This window comes from Struthio camelus, chromosome 7 (assembly GCF_040807025.1).
Source record: "Struthio camelus isolate bStrCam1 chromosome 7, bStrCam1.hap1, whole genome shotgun sequence".
Classification (NCBI taxonomy): domain Eukaryota; kingdom Metazoa; phylum Chordata; class Aves; order Struthioniformes; family Struthionidae; genus Struthio; species Struthio camelus.
The window spans coordinates 38,232,720-38,255,444 of NC_090948.1; the positions used below are offsets into that span (position 1 = coordinate 38,232,720).

Consider the following 22,725-nt stretch of genomic DNA (forward strand, 5'->3'; position numbering starts at 1 on the left):
TACATGCAGAATTCACGGAAAGAGCATTTCACCCTTCCAACTTTCAACTTGCACTTAAAAGCACAACTTCCAGCTAAAAAAATGAGGCTCTTTGTTGAAGGTGACATGTCCAGTTAACTAAACTAGAACTACGACCTTCGCCAAAGCTACAGATGTCAATGGAGAAATTTATGTCAGACTCAAATACAAAAGGAAGCCAGTTGGATGTGGACTGTTTGCAACTTTCAAGTGCTTTCATGCTTTTAAATAAACTTTTTAAAAGACCTCGTTGTTCTCCATCTTGGAAACAGATATGAACAGCTTTCTGAGAGCAAGTTAACCTCACTGAGCCAACAGGGCTCCTTTGATGCATGAACAGTTATATGCAAGTTCTTTCTACTGATTTTTGGGAAATCCTTAAGGATTCAGCAGTGCCATCTTATTAAATGTTGCCTGAGAAATCTCTTAAATGAACATTTTTAAGTTATTCAAGGAATCCTCTGACAAGACAGTAAAGGCAGAACATGACATTTCTGACATTTTAAAGAACAAAAATTCCTTTGAAAAGGCAAAAGCTTCCAGGCATTTTCATACAGCATTTCAAAGCATATTTTTACTGTACATCAAAAGCCTGCAAAAGGAAATTTATTTACCAGTATATTTATTACCTTCCTTTGTTAATATAAATAACAAAGGTAAATATAGGAAATGCAAAGAAAAAATAACTTATGAGTCTTGTAAGTTGGAAACCACTATATTTATTTTGCAACTCGAATTCCATACTCACTCTAATAAACAAAGCCTAGCATGCTTTTTCTAAAAGGACACCTGATTCAAGAAAACTAAATTCAGTTAAAAACAAGCAAGTATATTTAAAGAGAAAGAAAAAAAAAAAGACAAGGGCATGGAAAATCATATGCAACTGAGCAAATAAGGAATCTTTCATGTGGAACTGCTTCTCATTATAGGTATTTTTTTCTCCTCAGCAGCTTCAATATGAGATTGCCACTTTTTTCCTCTTCAAGCCATCATGGACAGTTCCCTATGGAGCTAATGCTGTGAGATGTGAAGCACTTCGTAAGAAATGAATTACCTCAACCCCTATCAATATTGGTTGGAGTACTGCGGGCTCTGCTCACTGTGTGCATTACCCTTTCTCAATCAATATGCAGGAGGAGTCTCCTCTGTTTCTCTTTCAGCATTCAGTTATATCTGGATCTTAACACTGCAAAGCAAATTTAAATCAAATAAGCATGGATAAAAAAGCCTAAAAAATGCAGAAAAATATTTAGAATTTATAACATTTAATTTAAAAATTATTCAAGTGAGCTAAGTTCTCACATTTATTTATGCTGCTGGAATATGCATCATACTGCACGTTCTCATCCACTCTCTGAAGCGCTGGTCTGAGCCTGCTGAAGTTGGCGAAGGCAAGAGAGGTGTCTCAGAGGACAGAGCTAGGCCCCTGTCTCTGGCAAGAGAGTAGAGATCCTGAATTTTCTTAAAAGGAATTGTGAGCGAGCCAAGGGGGAGACGGAGGAACCTATGTTACTTTGAATTTTTCTTCTTTCATTCTGGTAGGTAAGGTCAACATCTTTTTCCTCATTACATCAGTTTTCCAAATGTGAAAAGGCAGGAGAAATCTTAGAAAATCTCAGTACGATTCCAAGGTGGTCCTAAAAACACTGTATTTTTCTAGTACTTCTGTTTCTTTGGGAAGGGGAGTCACACAAAGTAAATGCCTCATAAAACCCCTCTGTTGTAAAGCAAAGAGAATGATCTTTTAATATTTCTAATGCAAAATCACAAGCCACAAGTGTTTTACATATGAAATGTGGCAGTCTTTACACTTCATAGAAAGGCCAATAGTACATTACTCTGGTTTGTACTTCAACTTTAAAATAATTTGAGGAACGAGCAGGAAGTAAAAATCTGTTGTATTTTGTTTGAGCAGATCAGTCATATTCACTGATGACACACAGAGGGAAGGCAAAGATACCTAGAAATAGAGCAGTACCCACGGTATCAAACTGACAACAAGCAGCATACTGAAGTTCTTCTGCTTTTTACTAAGAAGCAATTTTCTAAGTTCCTGGTACAAAAGTTTTTAATTGAATATCCATCTGCCATTCACCAAAGTCTTCTGGCAGTTTTATAGCAGAAAAATAGGAAATTAGTTGGAGGAAAGCTCATCCTACAGCAGCAGCATAAGACTTTCCTATGATGAACTCTCATATAAATGGCTTGGAGATTATATGCTGTTATGAGACGGAGGAAGGGAATATAGGGGGAGGAAAATTCAGAGTAAAATACAGTACAATTGCTAAGACAGTGCTTCTCAACCAGACTGTTTAAAGGTTTTAGCTGTACTCTAAATCAAAAAGTTATAGTCTCCAACAGGAATCATAAACAGAAAAAAATGTCCAGAGCTCAGCTTCTGGAAGCTATCCATACCTAAGGATGCACTGAGTCGGTGCAAGTTCCAAACCGCTACTTTTGTGCAGCAAAGCAAAGGCTTGGCATGCACTTTTCAAGACAACAAAAAAGTCTTTCTGTGGTCTTCAATGTCGGTGCAAGTTCTTATAATGCAACACATACTACATAAATAGATTCTAATAGACTTAAAGGGACTCTAACAGCATTAAAATCAATCACCATTTTATCAAAAAAATATTTTGAGTTATTAGAAAAATATTCCAGACAAAACAATCTCACTTTCAAGTCCTCAGAGCCACTCTATACCATCACATACTTTGTTCTTACATTCCCCTTACGTCAAAGAGCAACATGAAGAGACAAGGAAGTCAGAATAGTAGAATGGAGAAGAGAATTTCCTTTTCTCATTTCTGAAGAAGTTAGTTACATCTGCATGTTGACATACTTATTATTTTGACATAATCTCTATGATCATATTCATTCTCACTTACAGAACAGACACATCAAAAGATCTGTTAATGTAAAATTAGCATGCTTTACTCTTGTATCCCATGGATGGAAAATAAAGATTAATTCCCCTCAGATTCCCTTGATCTGAGATTTCAGCTCTGCATATGTTCATCAGCAATGGGAACTCCACTTGCAGTTATTCTAACAAACCATTTATTTTCACACACGCAACACTCACACTCTGCAATGTATCTGTGGAGTGATTTGAAGGAAGCTGTTTGGGACAAACCTGAGTGGAGCCATGAAACAATTTGGTCTACAGGCATGTGAACAGGCATATTTGTCATATATTTTTCAGCTCAAAACCAGATAAAGTTTGAGCATTTCCACTATCGTGCATGCTATGGATTTGGTTTTATTCAAAACTACACTTTCAAGTAAAACTTAAAGGCCCAAACAGACAAAAACTATAATTCCATGTAATTATGTACTAAACATATTAGCTAATCCCTGTCTCATCTAGGGTAACTAATCTAATTTAACACCTTCCTGTGATACAATTTGGGCAATTAGGAGGCTGGGAGGCAAGTAAGAACGTGCAGTGCATGAAAATACAGCTTTTAGGGGGAGGAGTAAGGTAACTCTTTCAAACATTTAGCTCTCAAATTTACAAATACTCCAAACTAAATGTTCAGCAAAATTCTGTACATATAATGAATCCAGATTGTATTGACTTCCTTTTTACATGTATTTTCCATATGGAGGACTACAAGGTAAGAGGTAGTAACATAAGATGTTTTGGGGATTGTAAGAGCAAATAATAGTTGATGCAATCACTTCACCCTGTGCATTTAGCACAATCAGTCACTCCTGAATAAAATATATCATTATTCTTAGCAAGACAAGGAAATGACTCTGAGGCATTATTCCCTGAAGCTCGTGACTAAATGTTTTCAATACACAAATATTATTTTAAAAATTACTATTGTTAACTAGAGGAAATCTACTCTATTACGGATAGTTCCTGCTAGTAGCACTTACAGGGGAAAGAGCACGAGAGAGATTGATAAAAGAGCACCTGAATGATTCTTTTACACCGATGACTGCCAGGAAAGAGGCCATTGCATAGCCATTTATTTAGCAGAGAGTACCGAATTATTTGGACAGTGAGAAACCTGAGCATTACTATGGATGTTGGATTATATTCTCAGTACAGGTTTGAAGACCCTGGGTTTCTTTGCTACAAGAGGAAGAAAAAAGTACAATTTGTTACATGTAGCAACTAACAAACTGAGCAAGGGAGGCTGTATGTGATGGCATGCAGGGAAGACAACCGAAAATTACAGTCCCCTACAGGGAGGGATTTGCAGAATTCTGCATGAGCTCAAGAAAGTCTGCTCTTCAGGGCATATTCCTCTGCAGTTCCGCGCAGAAATTGTCTGCATTTTCCCACTATTTATTTTTACACAGAAAAAAAAAACCCAACTATACCTGTGGAAAAATTCAAATTCAGCAAGCAACATTCTTGAGATTCTAACGAAGCAATCATACTCCATTTTGGAAGGTCCCTTTCCACAGGCCTTATGTTTAAACATTTTTAATAATTTTTTTCTATATTAAGACTTTCATGTTTCATGTTCCATTTTTCTAAACTGTTTACCTTCCTAATTAGACAAAGAACTAATCTACTCTCCATTAACCTAAATATGCATATAATAATCATTAGATCCGGGAAAGAGTACAGCCAAAAAAAGAAACTAGAACAGGGTCATTATAGAAAAGTATCTACGAATTATGATGGGTAAAGCTAGAAGCAAAAGAAAGGTTCGTTAAAGGTTTAAGAGAAATGTGTGTAGGTTAAAATCTTGTGCTGATGCATCATAAATTGTGCAGAATAAACCTTTAAGTGACAGGCAGCAGCGAGGATCAAACAAAGGGTTATGAAAAGTCTTTGATGTTAGTAGAAAGCTCAAGAAATACTACTAACACAGAAGAAAAGATAGAGGAAAGCATGGTGACTTGTGGCTATGGATGGTAAGAGTCCTGTGGACTGATGGAGCTTGCAGAAGGCCAAAGGGAAGACACCTTGTAAAGGCTCTCGGCCTATTGATTTTAACACTACTACTTTGGGGCAACCATATCCAGACAAATCAATGGCTGGCAACCTGGTGATAGGATTTTGCAATGACACTAGTTATCTCAGTAGAAGTCGAACCAGGCAAGGTGTTGGGAAACCCAATGATACGAGCTGACTTCATGGACTATCACTGCTACACATTATGTAACAAACACAAAAACTAACAGATTCAGATTAGGTTTTATTGGCAGATAACATATTTTACAAGTGTGCTACTCATGTCTCATCAAGAGATCAAGAAAAATGACAAACCCAGGGTCTAGCAAAGGTTGCTCTGAAGGTAGGCAAGCACTCTCCTCCTTCAGGGCACCCCACCCACTTGGTGTACTTTTACTGGCATGATACCAGAGCTGTGCTGGTACGTTGCCACCAAATAGCAGGAAAGAGGTGGTGGGTACAGGAGCTTAAAAAAAAAAAAAAAGAGAGTCAGGAAATAAGGAAATATAATTAAGTTTGCTCACCGATGCAGTAATATCACAGAGCTCAAAAGAACATTTTTTTCCTTTAAAATGTATTCTCATTCCTTCACTTTCAATGAAATACATGACTGAAATCTAATGACTGACCTGTTCTTTCTGTAAATGTGTTACTGAGTTGTGTTGACGTAATTTTAAAAATGTTAAAAATATACAAAATGTTAGAAGATTGAAAGAAAAAGGTTAAGTAGAATCATTGTAAATATTATTCACTAGTTGCAATTTACATGTAAGTTCATAGACAGATGCATTTATATCAAAGAGATATTACTCAGGTTGTAGTCTAACCACACATACAGAGCGTTCACACGTGCTCCTCCATTATTGCTTCTCAGGATGTTCTAGGTAGGTCAGAGCAAACTGCCACCAGTTAGCTACTGCTCAACTCCAAGACTGGTGCATAATCAGGGACAGGAAAAGAGAGGTGGAAGTCAAATGTCTACATGGACTGCATACCTTAAGGAACACGTTTAAATGTAAACAATGCTTTCTGTCAAGTAAGTTTGCTTTCTTCTGTGTGAGTCTCTGTACACACTCCACCAACGGGTGCAGTCAATTACCTTTTGCACTCATCCCCTGGCAGATAGTTTTGGAGTTCTTCAGGCAGTTCCTGATGGCAGCGCCACACTACCAAAAGCCACAGCATCTCCTGGTTCGTCAAAGATGCTAGCACATTTAATAAAAGTGAAGATGGAGCTCCAGGTATCAGCACAGCAGCAGTCTAGAGTTACAATCTCAGCCCAGTCACGGAAGTTTTTGAGGATCATTATAACATGCTCTGACTATTGTAGGATGCCTCATTTCAGCAGTTCATTAGCAGGCCCAGATACAGCTTGCTACCCACTTTGATAGCCTTCTTGGAAACAGAAGGACGCAAAGATCTCCCAACCACGAGCATCAGTGGATTGAAAGACTTCAGGAAGAGACCATGCATCGTTCAGTGAACGAAATGTTATTCACGTGGAGAAAATATAGTATTCAAGTACAGATTTAGAGATTGCGCTAGCATGCATCTTACGGACAGGACATGATAGGTTTGGAGAAGCAATCTTACTTCTGCCATTTCTCCAGTGCTTCAAGGAGTTTTGTTGGTACTGGCTCTATATCTATGCCATTGTTGATAGGCATAGACATATTATTCAAAGATGTCACAATACTCACATACACATATACAAATATAAGCACAGATAACAGTATGTCAGACTATATCTAGTTTACTTTGTACATATGCTTGGGACTGAAGGAACTGCCAATACTACATGGTAATTGGACGGAAATTTGAAAACAGCAAGTGCACAAAACAGACTAACCTGACAGCTTGCCGTATTTGAGAGCCACCTGTTCAAGCACTGCAAATTGAAGAAAAATGAATTTTTTATTATTTTGAAGTATAAATGGTCATAGTTATCACGGAAAATTCTGTTGATAAATGCCATGGAATAAAGAGTTTTGCATATAGTAAATCTGCAAATGGGATTATGAGAATGAGAGAATGTTGATACTTATTAGATATGCTTATCTTCTGATTTTCATGAATAAAATAAAATAAAACAAAATAAAACAAAATAAAACAGAATAAAATAGAATACTATGAACAGTACAGCTGAAAGTAAGATTTTTTTCTATAATCCCTCCCACTCTGCTCCTGTTGCATCAAAAACATGCCTAGGTGCACAGTCAGCTCTGTGAAGAACACAAGGAAAATTATATGCCTGTATGTGGGGGAAAAAAAAAGTCAGAACAGTTTAAATATCAAATGTTTATGGAAGTAGAAGCACACATTTGAAAACTCATTGCTGAAAGTATAACTACAGTTTGGCATCATCTTTTGCATGTGAATCAATATACTTAAAAATACAGTTGTTATATCTGATAGGCTTCCTTACGGTATGCTTCAGCCTACTACCACCACAAGCACTGCCTGAAAATGAACTTTTGTGGTTTTCTCCTTTATCAAACTATTTAAATTTTTCATACTGAATATGCACACTTAAATGTCTCTCTCTCAGGGATAGTAAAGGATAGAGATGTTCATTTTTCGCTAGAGTATGCATTTCAATGCAGTCAAAATACCTCTATGATCACATGACAGTATTATATATTAAAAACAACTAAAAAAAATAATTGAACAAAAATAGATTAATGGAGTCCAACGAAATATGAGCGCAATTGTACATGGAAAGGCTTTATGTCAGATTGTGCTGACAGCGTAAGAGAAAATGGATGCTGCAGTAAGCCATACCACGAAAAGAGCAAATCTGATGTGACACAGCGTCTGAGAAGAATGTTAATAAGAGTCAAATCAAAATCATAAATAAAGAGAAGAAGAAAGTTAAGCAGAAAAGACAAAGTAAATATTCCAGGCAAGGTTAGTTCTGTAATTACACAAGAGAAGTCAAATGATATATTATAAAAGAGTTGTTGTCTCTTACTCACAAGGCATGAGTGAGAAGGGAACTGGGAACTGAATCAAGTTTGCAGAACTGAGTCTTTGGTTTTGCTTGTTTAAGACTATCAGGCTTAAGTTCACCATTGTTTTAGATTACTAGTACACTACTTTTATGCTCTTCTGTAACAGCAGCAGCAAATAACAGGACATTTTTGCTACAGTCAAGAAATCTCAAATGGGAAGTGACACACAAGTGTTAACTGTTACTGCAGACATCCCCCGACAGGTTAACAGCTTAAATGCAAGGGTTCTGAAAAAACTGAAACACTTAACATGAAAGTGACAAACTTGAAGCTCTTCTTAGGAAAGACTTCCACTGATTAGGGCAATTGTGGGGCTTTCTTAAGCTATGTCGAGCACAGGAACTCAGCAAGAACAGGCAGGATATTTCCAAATTACCTTTTGGCTAATCCAGGTCCAAAGAGACAGGTCCTGGAACATCATCTAATGAAACTATGGCAGTTGAAGAAAACCTCAGAGACTCTGTCTCCATAGCCACTGTCTAAAGGCAGAAGACTGCAATAAATGACATGTCATGATCCTCACATACTACTACTCCTTCCCACACGTTTCGCCTATGGAGGCAGAGCAGATGCCAGCCAAAAGGTTGCACTGCTCTGGGAGAATCCCATCGCCTTCCAAGGACAACTTCCCATGTTCACTCTGCAATCATGAGTAGAGACCCAAAGATGGAGGTACATGCCACAGACATTATGCCTGATTTACACCAGTCTTAGGAGGAGAGAATCCAGATTCTTTTTAAGGTACAAGTAACTTCTTGTTTCAAGTTGTACAGTCAAACAGGACCACTTCACATATTCCATAGCAAACAATTCCAAACCCAAATGCTGAGAGATATGCAATAGAACGGTGACTTCTTTAAACAACCCTTGTTTATCCGTGAGAGTCTAATGTCACTATCAAGCATCCGAACAACAGCAGTCTCTTTCTTAAATGACTCCTATTTGAAGAGCAGAGAACAAGCAGATAGAGTTTAGAGAGAACGGGACAAATAGGTCCCCTGTAAGCAGCACAGCAGAAGCATGCTCTGGAAAGATCCTAAAATATGTGGAAAATGTGTACTGGAGGGCGGTCTTTTTCATCCATGTTTCAAAAAGTTTTCAGGGGCAAGGGAGCTTTTAAGTCATTTATATATTTGTGAAGGTGTTAAGTGTGGATTTGGTTTAGAACACATACCTATTTACTTTCTAAAAGCTCAAAAAGCAATGCTTATAGCTATGTTGGTTTCGTTGCTGTTTTTGCAGCAAACTGTCATCATTATTCAAGCGATTCCAGAAATTATGAGCACAGGATAGATCAAACAGGCTAAAAGAAATACACTCAATAGTATCTATTTATTTCTCCTACAATAAAGAAATAATGGTCCCATGATATGTAAAACATTTTTAACCACTCATCATTCTCTGTATTTGTTATGGCATTTCCTGAAAACGTTTTTCTTTTAATTTAGGTTTTACATTACATTTTGTTAGCAATCACAGTGTTGTGAAACATGCAATATACAAATAACTGCTATGCTTTTAACAAATTTCAACCACTAAGAATGATCCTACCTAACGGCATTCAATACCATTCTGAAAGATAAATACACATAAATTCTATCTAGAGACTGAGCCTAAACAAGAAAAAGGCAGTAAAACTGAAAGCTGCAAAGCATCTGCTGAAAGGGCTGGTAAACCTAAATACATTGTAGGCGACTTTGTTGATAAAGCTAAAAAAGAAAATAAGAAAAGAAGCTGTGCTGCTAAGAAGCATAAAAAATGCTTTGCTTTCCTATTCATATATAATAGAAACCGCAAAGGGTAGAACGCTCAGAGGCAATAAACAATATATGATGGAAATCAATGAAGAAACAAAGCCCAAGCAACTGGAATCTGGCATCAATACTAAAGAACGCTCAACACGGGGTAGAGAACGACAGCAACTGACAATTCTTGCCAACTTCAAATTTCTGAGGTTGTTCCATGCAACATTGCCATCCTTGAATTTATAAAATACTAATCGGAATTAAAAAATGCATCATCACTTACAAGCTAGTACCTCATGCATTTCAAGAGTGATATGAACAGATACTGTTATAAAATGAAGGCATCGACCTACTCAGGAGACTCAGGCAGAAAATGAACAGCTTCCCACTTAGGGGATAAATTTAGAAATGGAAGAAGAAAGCTGAGCATGAACAAGCCAGATGACAGAACGGCCTGTTGGAAAGGCTAACACAAACAGGTCTGAACACAACATATCTAATTTTCAACAGGTTTACTGTTGAGTTGGTAGGCAGCAACGTTGCAGTGCAAAGTAAGCCTTTATTAACCTTTCGAAAGAGAGACTGAAGTTCGGGAACAAAATCTTTGGTCCAAATTGGCCTTTGCTGTTACAGAATCATTTAAATTAGCCTTCTGTGCCCTTTGAGAGATGAAAACAAACCTTTGAGAAAATATGGGTCGTACCCCTTGCTACATGTTGTATAATGACATGCACTGTTAAAAAGGTTAAATTCTTATAAAAAAGATTGATGTAATTTTTAATCCATATTTAAATGAAGCAAAAGTCTGACTCAGCTCACAGATTAGTAAGCTACCAAATGGCATAAATTTTAGGTATGTAACACATGCACTTATTATGGGCACAGAAAACATTGGTACCATTCTTAGAACTTAAATTTCAACAAATCTAAAAAGTCACTACATTGAAAAATACTTTCAAATTAATTCCCTTTATTAGCACAGGTACTGCAAAGTGACAGGAGTCAGCACCAAACAGGCAGGCTGGAGCTGTGGAAACCAGCAGTTCACGCAAACGATGCAGGGAACCATCTGTGACCTCATGAAGAATGTAACCTCCGCAAGCTTTTTGCATCATTCACCACAGTTCTAATCCCAGACTCCAAAAAGCTCTTCAGCTTTTGGACATACACCAGAACAAAATTAAAGCTTTTCCTATTCAATTTTGCCAGCTGCAGAAACTCATTCACCTAAAGCTCAATGATGACAAGATGATTCAACAGCGAATCAAGAGCAGGGAGCTTTGTAAAACACACTTCCTGTCTGCAGTCTGTAAAATGCTATGCTAGAGAAAACAAAAAACAACAACAAATATCTAAGCCCCTTTTGTAGTTTCATAATATAAAAGCTGTAAACATTTTCCGATGCTATTACAAGAGAGTGTTTAGATTCTGTCCCTATTACTCTTTTGTACCTTACATAAAACTTGGGTAGCTCAGAAGCCTTTGGAAACTACACCTTGTCATCAAGCAATTATTAAGTCTCTCTAACATATATCTCACAACAGGGTCCTTGAAGTACAGTGATGCTCATTATCTGTGTCACTGGCCGCCTCACGTTAGCTAGTAATTTCTAGCTAGATCCACGCAGAGATTAAGATAACTTTCTCAAGGAAGAGAATGCCGAAGAACAGCTACACCTAGTGATGAGAGCAACCGGAGACAAAGTTCAAAGCCTATCTTTGTAACAGTCACTTCTCATTTTTCTCAACAAGCTTATAGCCAGGCACAGAACCGACACTGAACAACGACAATACCCCAATGGGTGTACACTGATTTGGCAGAATCACTACAATTAATTTTACTGGAAACATCCTTCTGAATAGATTTGTGTCACATTGTTACAACCAGCTCAGAAGTTCAGGTTCAAACGCTAAGATATCTGCATTCAAAGACTTAAACTCCAACTTAAATGGCCTCTGGTCTGATCTCATGAAACCAACCAGCACAGCAAACAAATCCTACTTTGGGTCTACAGGCGATGAGAACGCACTGGAATGGGCTAACTTAAGCTTAGTCTTTTTCAAGTACCCACATCATTATGCAAAGACCCCATATGCGGAGGGTCACACATGCAAGCAATCTCAACAGCAGAAGGAGAGCAAAAGAAAAGACGGCCCAGTGGGCACATGGTGACAGAACTCCTTGTGCAGTGACGGGGATAGTACAAGCCAAATGGAATAAGAGAGAGGACCTCCATATCTTTATACTGTGCCTGGCAGACTTCCTGGCCACAATAAGACAATCCAGAGGCTACCACAGGAGAAATATAAGGGGAATAAAACCTTAAGACAAGTGTTCTTTACTGCAACATGAAAGTTTTTCATCAGAAAACCAGGACAGACCTTAGCAGGTAGCAATCATCTTGATTTTTCTTCCGTGAGGGAAAGTGCAGTGTTCAATCAACTGGCCAAACACTGTCCAGGGGAACGCGCTCCTCATGGATAATTTAGTGCAAGCAGCACAGACTACCTGGAGATGTTGCTACCAGCAGCTTTCTGAGCACTGTGTGGGCTATATACTTGAGTTACAAAATCGTATTATACCAGTGGGAGTTCTGTCTATGTTGATAATTTTACACATTTACTTTAAAATATGCATAACACTATTGACTCAAAAGACTGGATAGAACACTAGGATACCAATTTTAAAAAAAGACAAAAAAAAACAGACAAAATTAACATAAAGAATATTCATGAGGTAGGAAATATAAAGCACACAGGCTGCAACAGCAACAAGAGATAAGAGTGAGGAAGAAATCAAAACAAAAGGGAGACAAATAACACCATTATTTTCCATGAAACCATAGGCAAAATCAATATAGTCCTTGTCTGGAATAGTGCAACTTGCCATAATCTACACTAGTCTTCTACATACATATCAAATAACTTGCCAAACTATACTTGCTTCAGGACAATTCTCTTTGGGTATCTACCCTACAAGCCTCTCCATACACATGCACAGATCTCAGTCCTCTTTTTTACCCCCAATAACCAAAGATACTACACCAGCTTTCTCCATATACCGATTTTCTAAGACTATTAGGCTGCTGTTATTGCTACACGTCTACTATTACTTTCCGCATTCATGGATTTACAGAGCTTTCCTGTGGCAGCTTCAATACAGGAGCCTTGAAGAGAGTATTCAAAACCTTTCTTCTCCTTCACGTGACCTGTAGTTTTGGCTTTCTATTTAACAGGGAGAGAAACGGAGAGTGAGAGAGAGAAAAAAAGAGAGAAAGAGAATGAGGCTGTGCACAAGCATTTGCTTCTATATAACTCTAATTAGATTTGTTTTAATATGTTCTCCCTTTATAAGCCTTCTCTATGTACTAGAGTGAAACAAGACAAGACTAAACCAGCAAGTTAGACCCCAAACATATGCTTGTCCACAGGTGCTCATTTCGGAATGAAAACGCTCCTCGGAAACTAGCAGCAGCAACTCATAAGAGAGTATAATGACTACAAATAAATAATCAGCCTGATCCAGAATCAGCAACAAATATTTCTTTCATTAATGTTTCTATTTTATGATATGGCTCAGTTTACCTGAAATAATGGAAAAAAGAGACATTTGAGAGCCTAAATAGAGAAAAAAATCAATTATACAAAATATGTATAAATTATAAGAAGACAAAGCGAGAGTAATCTGGAGGGGAAAAAAGGTCATTAGGTAACTTCAGAGCATGTGTCTTCTGCTGACCTAGGCACTACAGCCCAACTGTCGCAGCATTTCTCCGTTTCGACTCGTCAGAGGAGAGGCAGAGGGCCGGAAAGCGGTGCCCCAGCAGTGCCGGCAGCGTGTGCCAGCGCGTCCCGCGGCGCAGAGCTCATGGCACGCAGCCATTCGCAGGCCTCCATGCACGAGACAGCTCATTTGCAATCTGGGCAGCCTGCCTGTGAGTGACAGAGAGTTATCTTATGGTCTTTACATGGGCTAAATGGAGAAATCACTGAAAAATTTATGAAAATTCTGTTCCCTTTTAAATAACCACATTTCTACAAAATATTTTCTGCTAAGTTAAAACACATCCTTCCTTCCGAAAGGGAATAGAGACAAATAAAACGTTTTGATGTGTTATAAAACAGGGAGACATGTTTTCACCTTTAGCACTCGCCAGATATTAAAAAATAAATTTCAAATGTGATCTGTGATTCCTGTTAACCAGGAAGCAATAACTGGGCATAATTTTAAAATAAAAAGACAATATATAGGAGGAGCTAGACTCTCATAAATCCACTTTGGGGGAAAACCAGCTGAAATAGGAATGCTATTTCTAGTGCCAGGGAAATGCTTCTGCCAGGAAATACAAGCAAGGAAAAACCACAGATATCTCGAAAAAAAAGTAGTTCAAATGTAATTCTAGAGGTAACTTGGGAGCTGGTATAGGTGAAAAAAGAAGAGATAACCAGAAAGACATCAGAAAATGGCCAAAGAGTAGACAGTATTATCCTCTATAATAATGTGTTAGGACATGGACGGCACACTGCTGTGGTACGTGTGTATCTACAGAGATCCCAGCTTGGAAAGGGCCACTTCACCGCGAGAGGAACTACCAGTCTGCTTCGGCCTGCAGGACCACAGCTCCTGCGTTTAGAAAACTCAGTGCTGCTGTGACAAGAAAACTTGACTTACTGGCATTATCAGGCCTGTTTCTAACATTCATCTGCATATATTATAAACTCTGAAAGTCCCTCTTGTTTGTTTGGACACCATCAAATTCCCTGCGGGCCCTGCTGGAAGCAAGTAAGTGCAATGAAGATAACAATAATTAACAGTAAGGGAGTACTGGTGTAAAGCTTCCCTATGCAGCGCCTTACATCCATGTTTTAAAAAAAAGATTCTCACAAGGACTCTTAGCTAAACATCTCTATTGCCTCAATGCTATTTATCATATCACACTAGAGGTTTTTATGAAAGATTTTGCAGAAATATAGAGAGGGCAGTACAATGGCTCCAGGAATCCCTAAGAAGAAGAGCTCAGAGGCTTCTAAGCGACAGCAGCTCTCGCCTTACCTGGTTTCCTCAGGGTTCACTTACTCTCTTGTTCTTCCAGTTAATTTGGCTGGAGACGCAACAAAACCCCTAAGTTCCTAACACTGATATAGCACACGGATAATGCAGCAATGATGAATACGGACAAAACCTTCATCAACTGATGCTATATTTTCCTTAGCCTTAGTTTGCTGTTCCGTTTTGATTCTTCATGGCTAATAAGAAGTAGTATTCAGAGAAGGTGAGTTTCTACTGCCTGGTTCTGGCAGTGTTACTGCAGTTTTCCAAATACCAATTTGATTTCCATCAGTGATTATGAGAAGAGGATGAATTGGCCCTACGTTCAAGTATTTTTGCCATCCTGAGAAGATAGAAGATACATTGTGTATCAGATGAATGTATTTATTCTGCGCATGTGCATGCCCTTTCCTGGCAGCACATGGGACAGGACATGGAAGCTGCTTAGCCTACTGCCACTGAGCACTAAGCTACCCTCAACTTCCTCCACTACCACTTGCCACTAGCAACAGACATGCATAGAGAGAGCTACCATGAATCAGAGGATATCCGATAATTTGGTAGCCTAAGGCAGCTTGTTTGTGTGTCTTAAAGAACACAGGGCTATAGCATATGAATTTTAAAAATGGTCCATATTTCCATGTTCATACTAATTTGTAGTAATTCTTCAGAATAGTTTCTATGAATGGGCTACACATGAGCATCAGGAGCAATTCAATCTCTGCTCATATTCATTTATCATTTGGCGTGTTTGTTGGAACTGTCAATCACTGTCGTCGCTGGTGGAGGGCTCTGTGATGGAAATTACCTGTGTACTAGTAGGCAGACTTTGAGCGTTTCATATCGTAGTTACAAAGTTCACTACACAACTGTTAGATTTAAGTCTCTTAATCACTGCCAATTTAAGTCAGATTTCCAAGAACCAAGTTACACACAGGTGTAAAATGTTTCTGTACAGTTAAAAAGCATCTCAGAAAACACAATCCTTTAGAATTTCCAAAGTTGTTGCAAAAAATACAATAAAAATGAAATAAAAGCCACCTTCCCATTGCAACATGAGAGTGATAAGTTGTCCAGAGAAAGGGGAAGATGTTACCAGAGAACGCTAAGATCACCATGGGCTCAGGTAAGACGTTCACCCGGCACACCCAACTCCTTACAGCTAGATTACTCTTTTGCTGTACCCAGATTAGAGCCTTTACCCTGTTTGAGAAAGAGGTGGGTACAGTGGCACTGGCACTAGGTTAATTTTCTCTTGACAAGCTAGTCAACCACGTCAGTAACATGATTTAGGTATCTACTGCATGAGATGCAACAACTGGAAAAGATAAAAGAAGAAATTATCACATGCAGTATGTTAGTTATTGGTAGATAGTTTTCACATGCATAAGTTAATAAAATGGCAACCTAATTAAACCACATCTTTATTTTCACACACCCAGGACAATTATTACACCTCCTTTATCATCTGTTACAACACTGCTTTAAGTAGAGAACTTTAGTGCGAGCGCTTCATAATCATTATTTTGTTTGCAACCACACTGACAGTGTTCAGCATTAGACAAGTTCTTCTGAATATCTAGTTTCTCTTCCTATTACACAGAATCACAGAACGGTTGAGGTTGGAAGGGACCTCTGCAGATCATCTAGTCCAACCCCCCCTGCTCAGGCAGGTCACCTAGAGCACATTGCACAGGATCACGTCCAGGCAGGTTTTGAACAACTCCAGCGAAGGAGACTCCACATCCTCTCTGGGCAACCTGTGCCAGTGCTCAGTCACCCTCACAGCAAAGAAGTTTTTCCTCATTTGCCGGCGGAACTTCCTGGGTTTCCGTTTCTGCCCATTGCCTCTTGTCCTGTCACTGGGCACCACTGAAAATAGTCTGGCCCTAAAATTACTAAAGTAACTATTAAAGTAAGAGCAGCAGTAAATAATAGCTAGTTACTTTTTTTCAGGACAAATGTTTGGAACAATGTTTGGAACAATGTTTGGAATCACTAAGAAACAGCAAAAACGTAGCCACCAGTTTCTAAGTGATTTTTTAACAAAACAAAATACTAATCTCAGCATTTTTAAACTCTAGCTGGAAGCAAACAAGTTGTAGCTAGCCTCATTTTTTCTTTCTTCAGGCATCTGCTACCTATTTCACAGTGTTAATCAGTTTTGCGAAAATGGCAGAAGTGGCCATAACAATCTTAATATGATAGTGGGTGATGTAACAGAAAAAGAAGGGATAATGTTCAATAAATTCACCTACTGAGCTTGCATTACTTCACCACCAAGTTCTGCTTGTTTAAATGTTATATCTTAACTACAAAAGACAACAGATAAAATTCTTGCCCAAGGAAATCAGGGACAAATTCTTCAACAACTTTAGGAAGACCAAGATTTCCCAGTGCAGCTTAAAGCAAAGTTTTCTAACATGAGCACTGATGCTCATTCCTCATCTTTAGACATTTGGTTTAAAAAAAATTTATACCCAAACACACACACACAGAGGACTCAGCTGTTGCCCATTATTGGTCACTCATGAAATATAGAGATGCATTCAAATTTTGTTTTTAATATATCTGCCTTTCAATTAATCCATTAGAACATATACTCTGTAGAACTAGGAGCTGACCATTTCAAAATAGTTATGCTTACATATATGATGAAACTGATTTCAGTAAAACATACTACATGGGGGTTTACTAACACTGATCCTTCGCAGGCCCCCCATCCCTCTGTCAGAAAACAGTGGTCAAAAAGAAACAAAAAAAAAGACACACCATTGAGCCATTACTTTCCATTAGGATTCAGAAAGCAGCCGTAACATATGTCAAGGAGTTCTGCCAGAGACAAAATACAAATTTTTGACATGGGCAGCATGACCATATAAGGGCTAAACTAGTGTGTAACTCATGTGCTTGCTACAATGGCTCCATTTCATGTAAGAACTCTAACTGTGGTTCTTGCTCTTCCTGCCTAGTGTATTCTCTAATGTGAATCTATTTAAGAGTTATTACTACCACTATGTTAGTACTTCTACTTTTTCTTCATTATTTTATATACCATGCTCTAGCTTCAAAAGAAGGCTGTTGTATCATAGTGGTTTTTATCCTAACTTTTAAGACTTCAGTATACAATGACATCTAAACTTAAAAGACTTGAGAAATTTTTAAAAAGTAATCTTCCGGTCATCTAACTGAAAGATGAATCTGTCCAGATAATATGAAACAAGAACTTGGCCATACTTGAACTATTTTTCACTAATTATGAACTTTATTCAGTAGAGTGGTTTTAACGTATGAATAATTCCATCTTTTTCACTGAAGCACTACAAAAATAGGCCTTTAAAATGAGCAGATGCTGTAAAAGCCTGCAACAAAGTCAACAGGAACCATTTCCATGGGCTTCAACGGATAGATAGTGGAACAGAACTAGAGAAGCCTGATGAAAAGAGGTGAGATTGCTCATCTCAGGCACATGTGTATAACGCTTTGTTGAATCGGAGAGAACACTGTTACAATTCTTCACTCAGATCCTTTCTACTGTCAGTGAAGTTCACCTCTTTCTTTATACAACCATGGAGGTGAGCAAGTGTATATATACTGCTATCTCCTCTATAAAAAACTTATCTTAATATATAGGTAATGTAACAAAAAAAAAAAAAAAAAAAGAAGTCATTAGCATGCTGGAAAAAATACCCCAAATCATTTAAAATTCACAGGCAGCGAACTCAAGTTCTATGCGAATTCCCTGAAGTTTCTAAAGCAATTGCTAACTTAATTTTAAATATGCCGCAACATTTTTAGAAGTATTTTTGTTCTAGACTATTTGGTATCATTAGTTTAAAATCAAGACATTTTAAAAGGCAAAAAGCCAACATCCTGGGCACTTTGATATTCAGAGGCAATTCTATGAGCAGCCTAATTTTGACTAGCTGTTCTTTACAAAAGAAATTGAGAAAACAGTTTAAGGCTGCAAGCAACATGCTATTACTCAAACAGAAACTCCTCTTTGAGATACAAATTCACCTAATATAAGTTTGTCCAGAAATAACAAGAAGTATAGATATCACCTACTACATAACTGCCCCAGCTATAATACGCACAAAAACCGCAAAAGCAAGGCAGCCCGGTCTAAGATAAAGGCAGATCACTTTAGCTACAAAGTTTACAAACAAGAGAGCAAGTGCAGTTGTACAACAAAACATCTCGGTGATGCTGGAAGGAGAGACACATATGTTTTTAACGTTGCTGTTAAAAATCACTCTAGTTAAAGCCTGCGTACACGCAGAAAAGATTAAGATCGTGTTATCAACATAGCTCCCATTCCTCTCATAATCTCCAAAGCAAATAATTAACTTGGGCGTAATCACAGTAACTCGATGCTCAGCAGCATGAGATCAACTGTAGCTTTTCTCCAGCTGCGTCTTCTGCTGCTTTCAAGCACACAAAGGACACAGTTTTAGGCCCTCATCACATGACAGAGCTAACAAGCGGGTACCCTGGTCTTCTCTGTGAACAGGAACAGAAAGCTACCATCCTACAGTTTACTAAATGCATACAGAGACACTCCTTGGGGACACCTTCTGCTCAGTTACTGCCATACTTTCTGTTGCTTTACTGTACTTTTCCTATAAAAGAGTCAGATCTATTGCAAAAAGGTCTTCTGTGCCTTGGGGGACGCATGTTCTCTCTTCAGTATTTACACTTTGTTATTATGTCAATACAATCATTTTAATGTAACGTATCATTTATACTGTACTGAGTACCAGTGCAGGAGAGGAGGAATTGTAAAATACAACGGTATTACTTAGCTCTTACACTGTGCTTTTCTCAAAGTGCTTTGTAAAGAAAGCAAGTACTCTTCTCTTGCGTTCAGGTGAGAAAATTGAGGCACAGAAGGGTGATGGTACTTGGCCATGGCCACCTAAAGGCCAACAGCAAAATCAGGCTAGAAAACAAAAGTCAAAGAAAAAAGTGGTCCTTAGTGCCAAGGGCTCACATTTGAAAACAATATTCAGTACATATAGGGGACAAACAGCAGTGCGGAAAAGAGGACAATCTTTATTTCCTGCCCCACATCTCCCGGTGCTGGTCAGGATTTCACCATTCAAGACTCCCTATCCACTGACACCAGTTGTTACTGTAACATATTGCTCTGAAGAAAATGAAATGCAACCAGATCCTCAATATCCTCTCTGGCTTTGTGATTACACAGTTGTTTTACTCTTCATTTTTCCCCTTTCACGAAAGCAGAAGGGTCATCTTCTAGTCGATTCGCTGAGTAATGGAAAAGACTCAGTTGCCTTCCATCAGCTCAAGATAAGCATAACAAGAAGGGAATCCCAAACTCCTTGTTTTGTCAGTCAAAAATCTAGCTACTTTATTAATAGATGTAAACATCTCTTATTTCCTGAAAGCAGTAAAAGGGTTCAAAGACAAAATCAATCAGACCTCCGTAGATCTCTCTTTACAGTTTATGGAGATCAGGAAACAGTAACAGGAAAGCAGGATAACTGTGGTACGGATGAAATCACTGTTGTAGAACAAACAATTTGCAGTTCATGCAGACTAGAAAAAATAAAATGTGTTTATTCTGCTTAACCTAGATCTTACACTGTGTGGCACTGGAACAATGAGATAATTCCTTCATTATTCTTCCTAACAAGGACCAAAAAATCGGATATATTTTCCTGTGTGGACCCCTATAAGCTCCAGAAATACATCCTACAAATATTACGAGTTTGGGGTTATGGCAAGAAATTGAGCTGGTTGGAATACCACTGCACATTACAAAGTAAAGACACAAATTAATGATTATGGCAGGAGTTTAATTTTATCACTTCCAAGCTGGTTGAGTGCCTGCAAGTTGTTTTAATGTCTTTCGGATGCTGTACACTACATAACCTTGTAAGAAGAGCCATGCCATTCTTGCTCCGTCATCAGTTCTCTGTTTAGCCACAAAACTACAGTCAAAAGGTAGGTCAGAGCACAGCAAGCTATCGCTCCAGATTTGTTTTTCTCTCCCATTAACAAATAACGCTCAGAATTAAATTAACTCATTTTATATATCCACACAGTCTTTAGCTTTGGGGTCAACACAGATGCCAGTAAATAAAAGCAAGCACCACCCTTCAGGCTGCAGTAGAAATGCCCTTTCTACAGCAGGCCAAACACAGCTGCATGTTTTGGAAGTTTGAATTTTCCTCCTGCTTTCTAAGGACGAACCACTTAACGGCAGATGCACGTCTACCTACCCCTTTCTTTCCCGCCTGGCACTCTCCCAGCTCTTTCAACGAACTGTGGTGATCAGCTCCACCTTGGCACTTGGTGGGTGTGCCGAGCTGTGCCCCCTGAGAAGAGAAAGGCCCCACAGGGCGCTCGGCCGCGCAGCGAAGGCCAGACTGCCTCGCCACTTCTGTGACCTCTGCCTAGCCGAGGGCCATGGCACAAAGCAGGCGCGGCGCCATTATGAGGTCATTCTGCTGGCTGCCTCGCTGGCACGTGTAGATGATAGACATACAGCTGGAGGCAAGTGTACACAGGTCTCCCATTACTCTCGGGAGAGTCAAAAGAAGACAGCTATGTCACGAAGCTATAAAGCCCTTCAGCTATTAGGGATTTTAGAAACCAGCAGCACCCTAGAAATGCCCCGTCAATTCAAAAGTTGGTTAAGGTCCAAAAGAAAACGGCAAGGTGCTTCCTGGTGTAGACAGACTGAGGAGTCTTAACGTAGGATGTCTGAAGTAGCGAATTGTATAGAAGTCCAAGAGATGATGGAATCGAAGAGCTAGAAAAGTCCAGCCAGTGGTGCCCATTCGTGGTGTTTTGGTTAGTAACCATTGAGCTATCACAACAGCTAATTCATCCAGAGTTTGATAGATTTATAAAGCCTTGACAGAACAGGCATTTTGGTCACTAATAACTTAAGGATTCAAGCGGAATCTACAAAAAGGCTGAGCAGAAAAAAGATCTATTCACTATATTGTCAAGTCAGTAACTCCCTTAAACTGAAAATATGTCACAGCCGGAATATTCGGTACAAGAATATGTCCTCTCCCACGACGGACCCCATGGTAGGAAAAAGGTGCAATTCCATTATACCAAGAAGACTGAAATGAGAGCATGCAGCTACAATCTCCTCCGGCTTATTAAATATCAGAAGTGAGAAGAGGCCATGTGAATACGGAAGTGGAGCCAAAAGACTTTATTTTCCTCATTTTCCAGTGAAGAAGTCATATATTGAAACTACTACCACGTCCAGACTGTAATGGCTTAGAAAAACTTGCACAGCAGCTGTTCTGGCCTGACAGCAGAGATGCCTTTCCTCCTACCCATCTCTCTCGGTTAGCTGCGCCACAGAGCAGATTTGCCACAGGGGCATACGAGCATGGAGATTGTACAGAGTAGGACAGCTTTTTGCACATGTACTCTTGATAAATATTCTGGACTAAAAGGCTGTTAATATTATCCAGCTCGCAGTGTACTTGCAGCTGTGAAATGCTTACAACCAGCCCAGCTTCTGTTAATAACTCGATAGGACAATCCCATAATATACTGTTTCAAATAAAATGAAGGGCACAGTCTTGATGCAATTCGTACTTTGCTTCTGTATTCTTTTTATGAGACATACACATGAACTACTGTTTATCACTATTACAGGAACACAAATATTTGGTAATTATAAAGAAATATCTCTGGACAAGATTTCGACTGGCTTCAGCATGGAAAACGAGATTGTTAGACACATACTTCAGAAGCAATAGCTCTACAAATAAAATATAAATATAGCACCTTCAAGCTGTTCAGAGTGCCAAGAAATACAGGATCTAATTTAGTACTGATATATGCCTAATGGGAATTTACTGTGTACGTGCGAAATGGATTTGGCTTAAAGTAAGTTATTATTAAGAATATTTCTATTTATGTGGTTTACTTGCAAAGTCACATGGGACAGATTTAAAAAAAATCCTTTTTAAAGTCTTCTTTA

General features: G+C 38.6%; 1 protein-coding gene across 13 annotated transcripts in view; it reads right to left on the bottom strand.

Annotated features, from left to right (window-relative positions):
- CTNNA3 (catenin alpha 3) overlaps positions 1-22,725 on the bottom strand; it is a 571,770-nt gene that overhangs the window by 250,268 nt on the left and 298,777 nt on the right. For 11 of the 13 annotated variants that reach the window (XM_009676053.2, XM_009676026.2, XM_009676018.2 and 8 more), the window contains one exon: positions 6,789-6,827. The exons of the other annotated variants lie outside the window; for them this stretch is intronic. In XM_009676053.2, the coding sequence (XP_009674348.2) occupies positions 6,789-6,827 (39 nt within the window). The remainder of the gene's footprint in view (positions 1-6,788; positions 6,828-22,725) is intronic. 13 annotated transcript variants of the gene reach the window in all.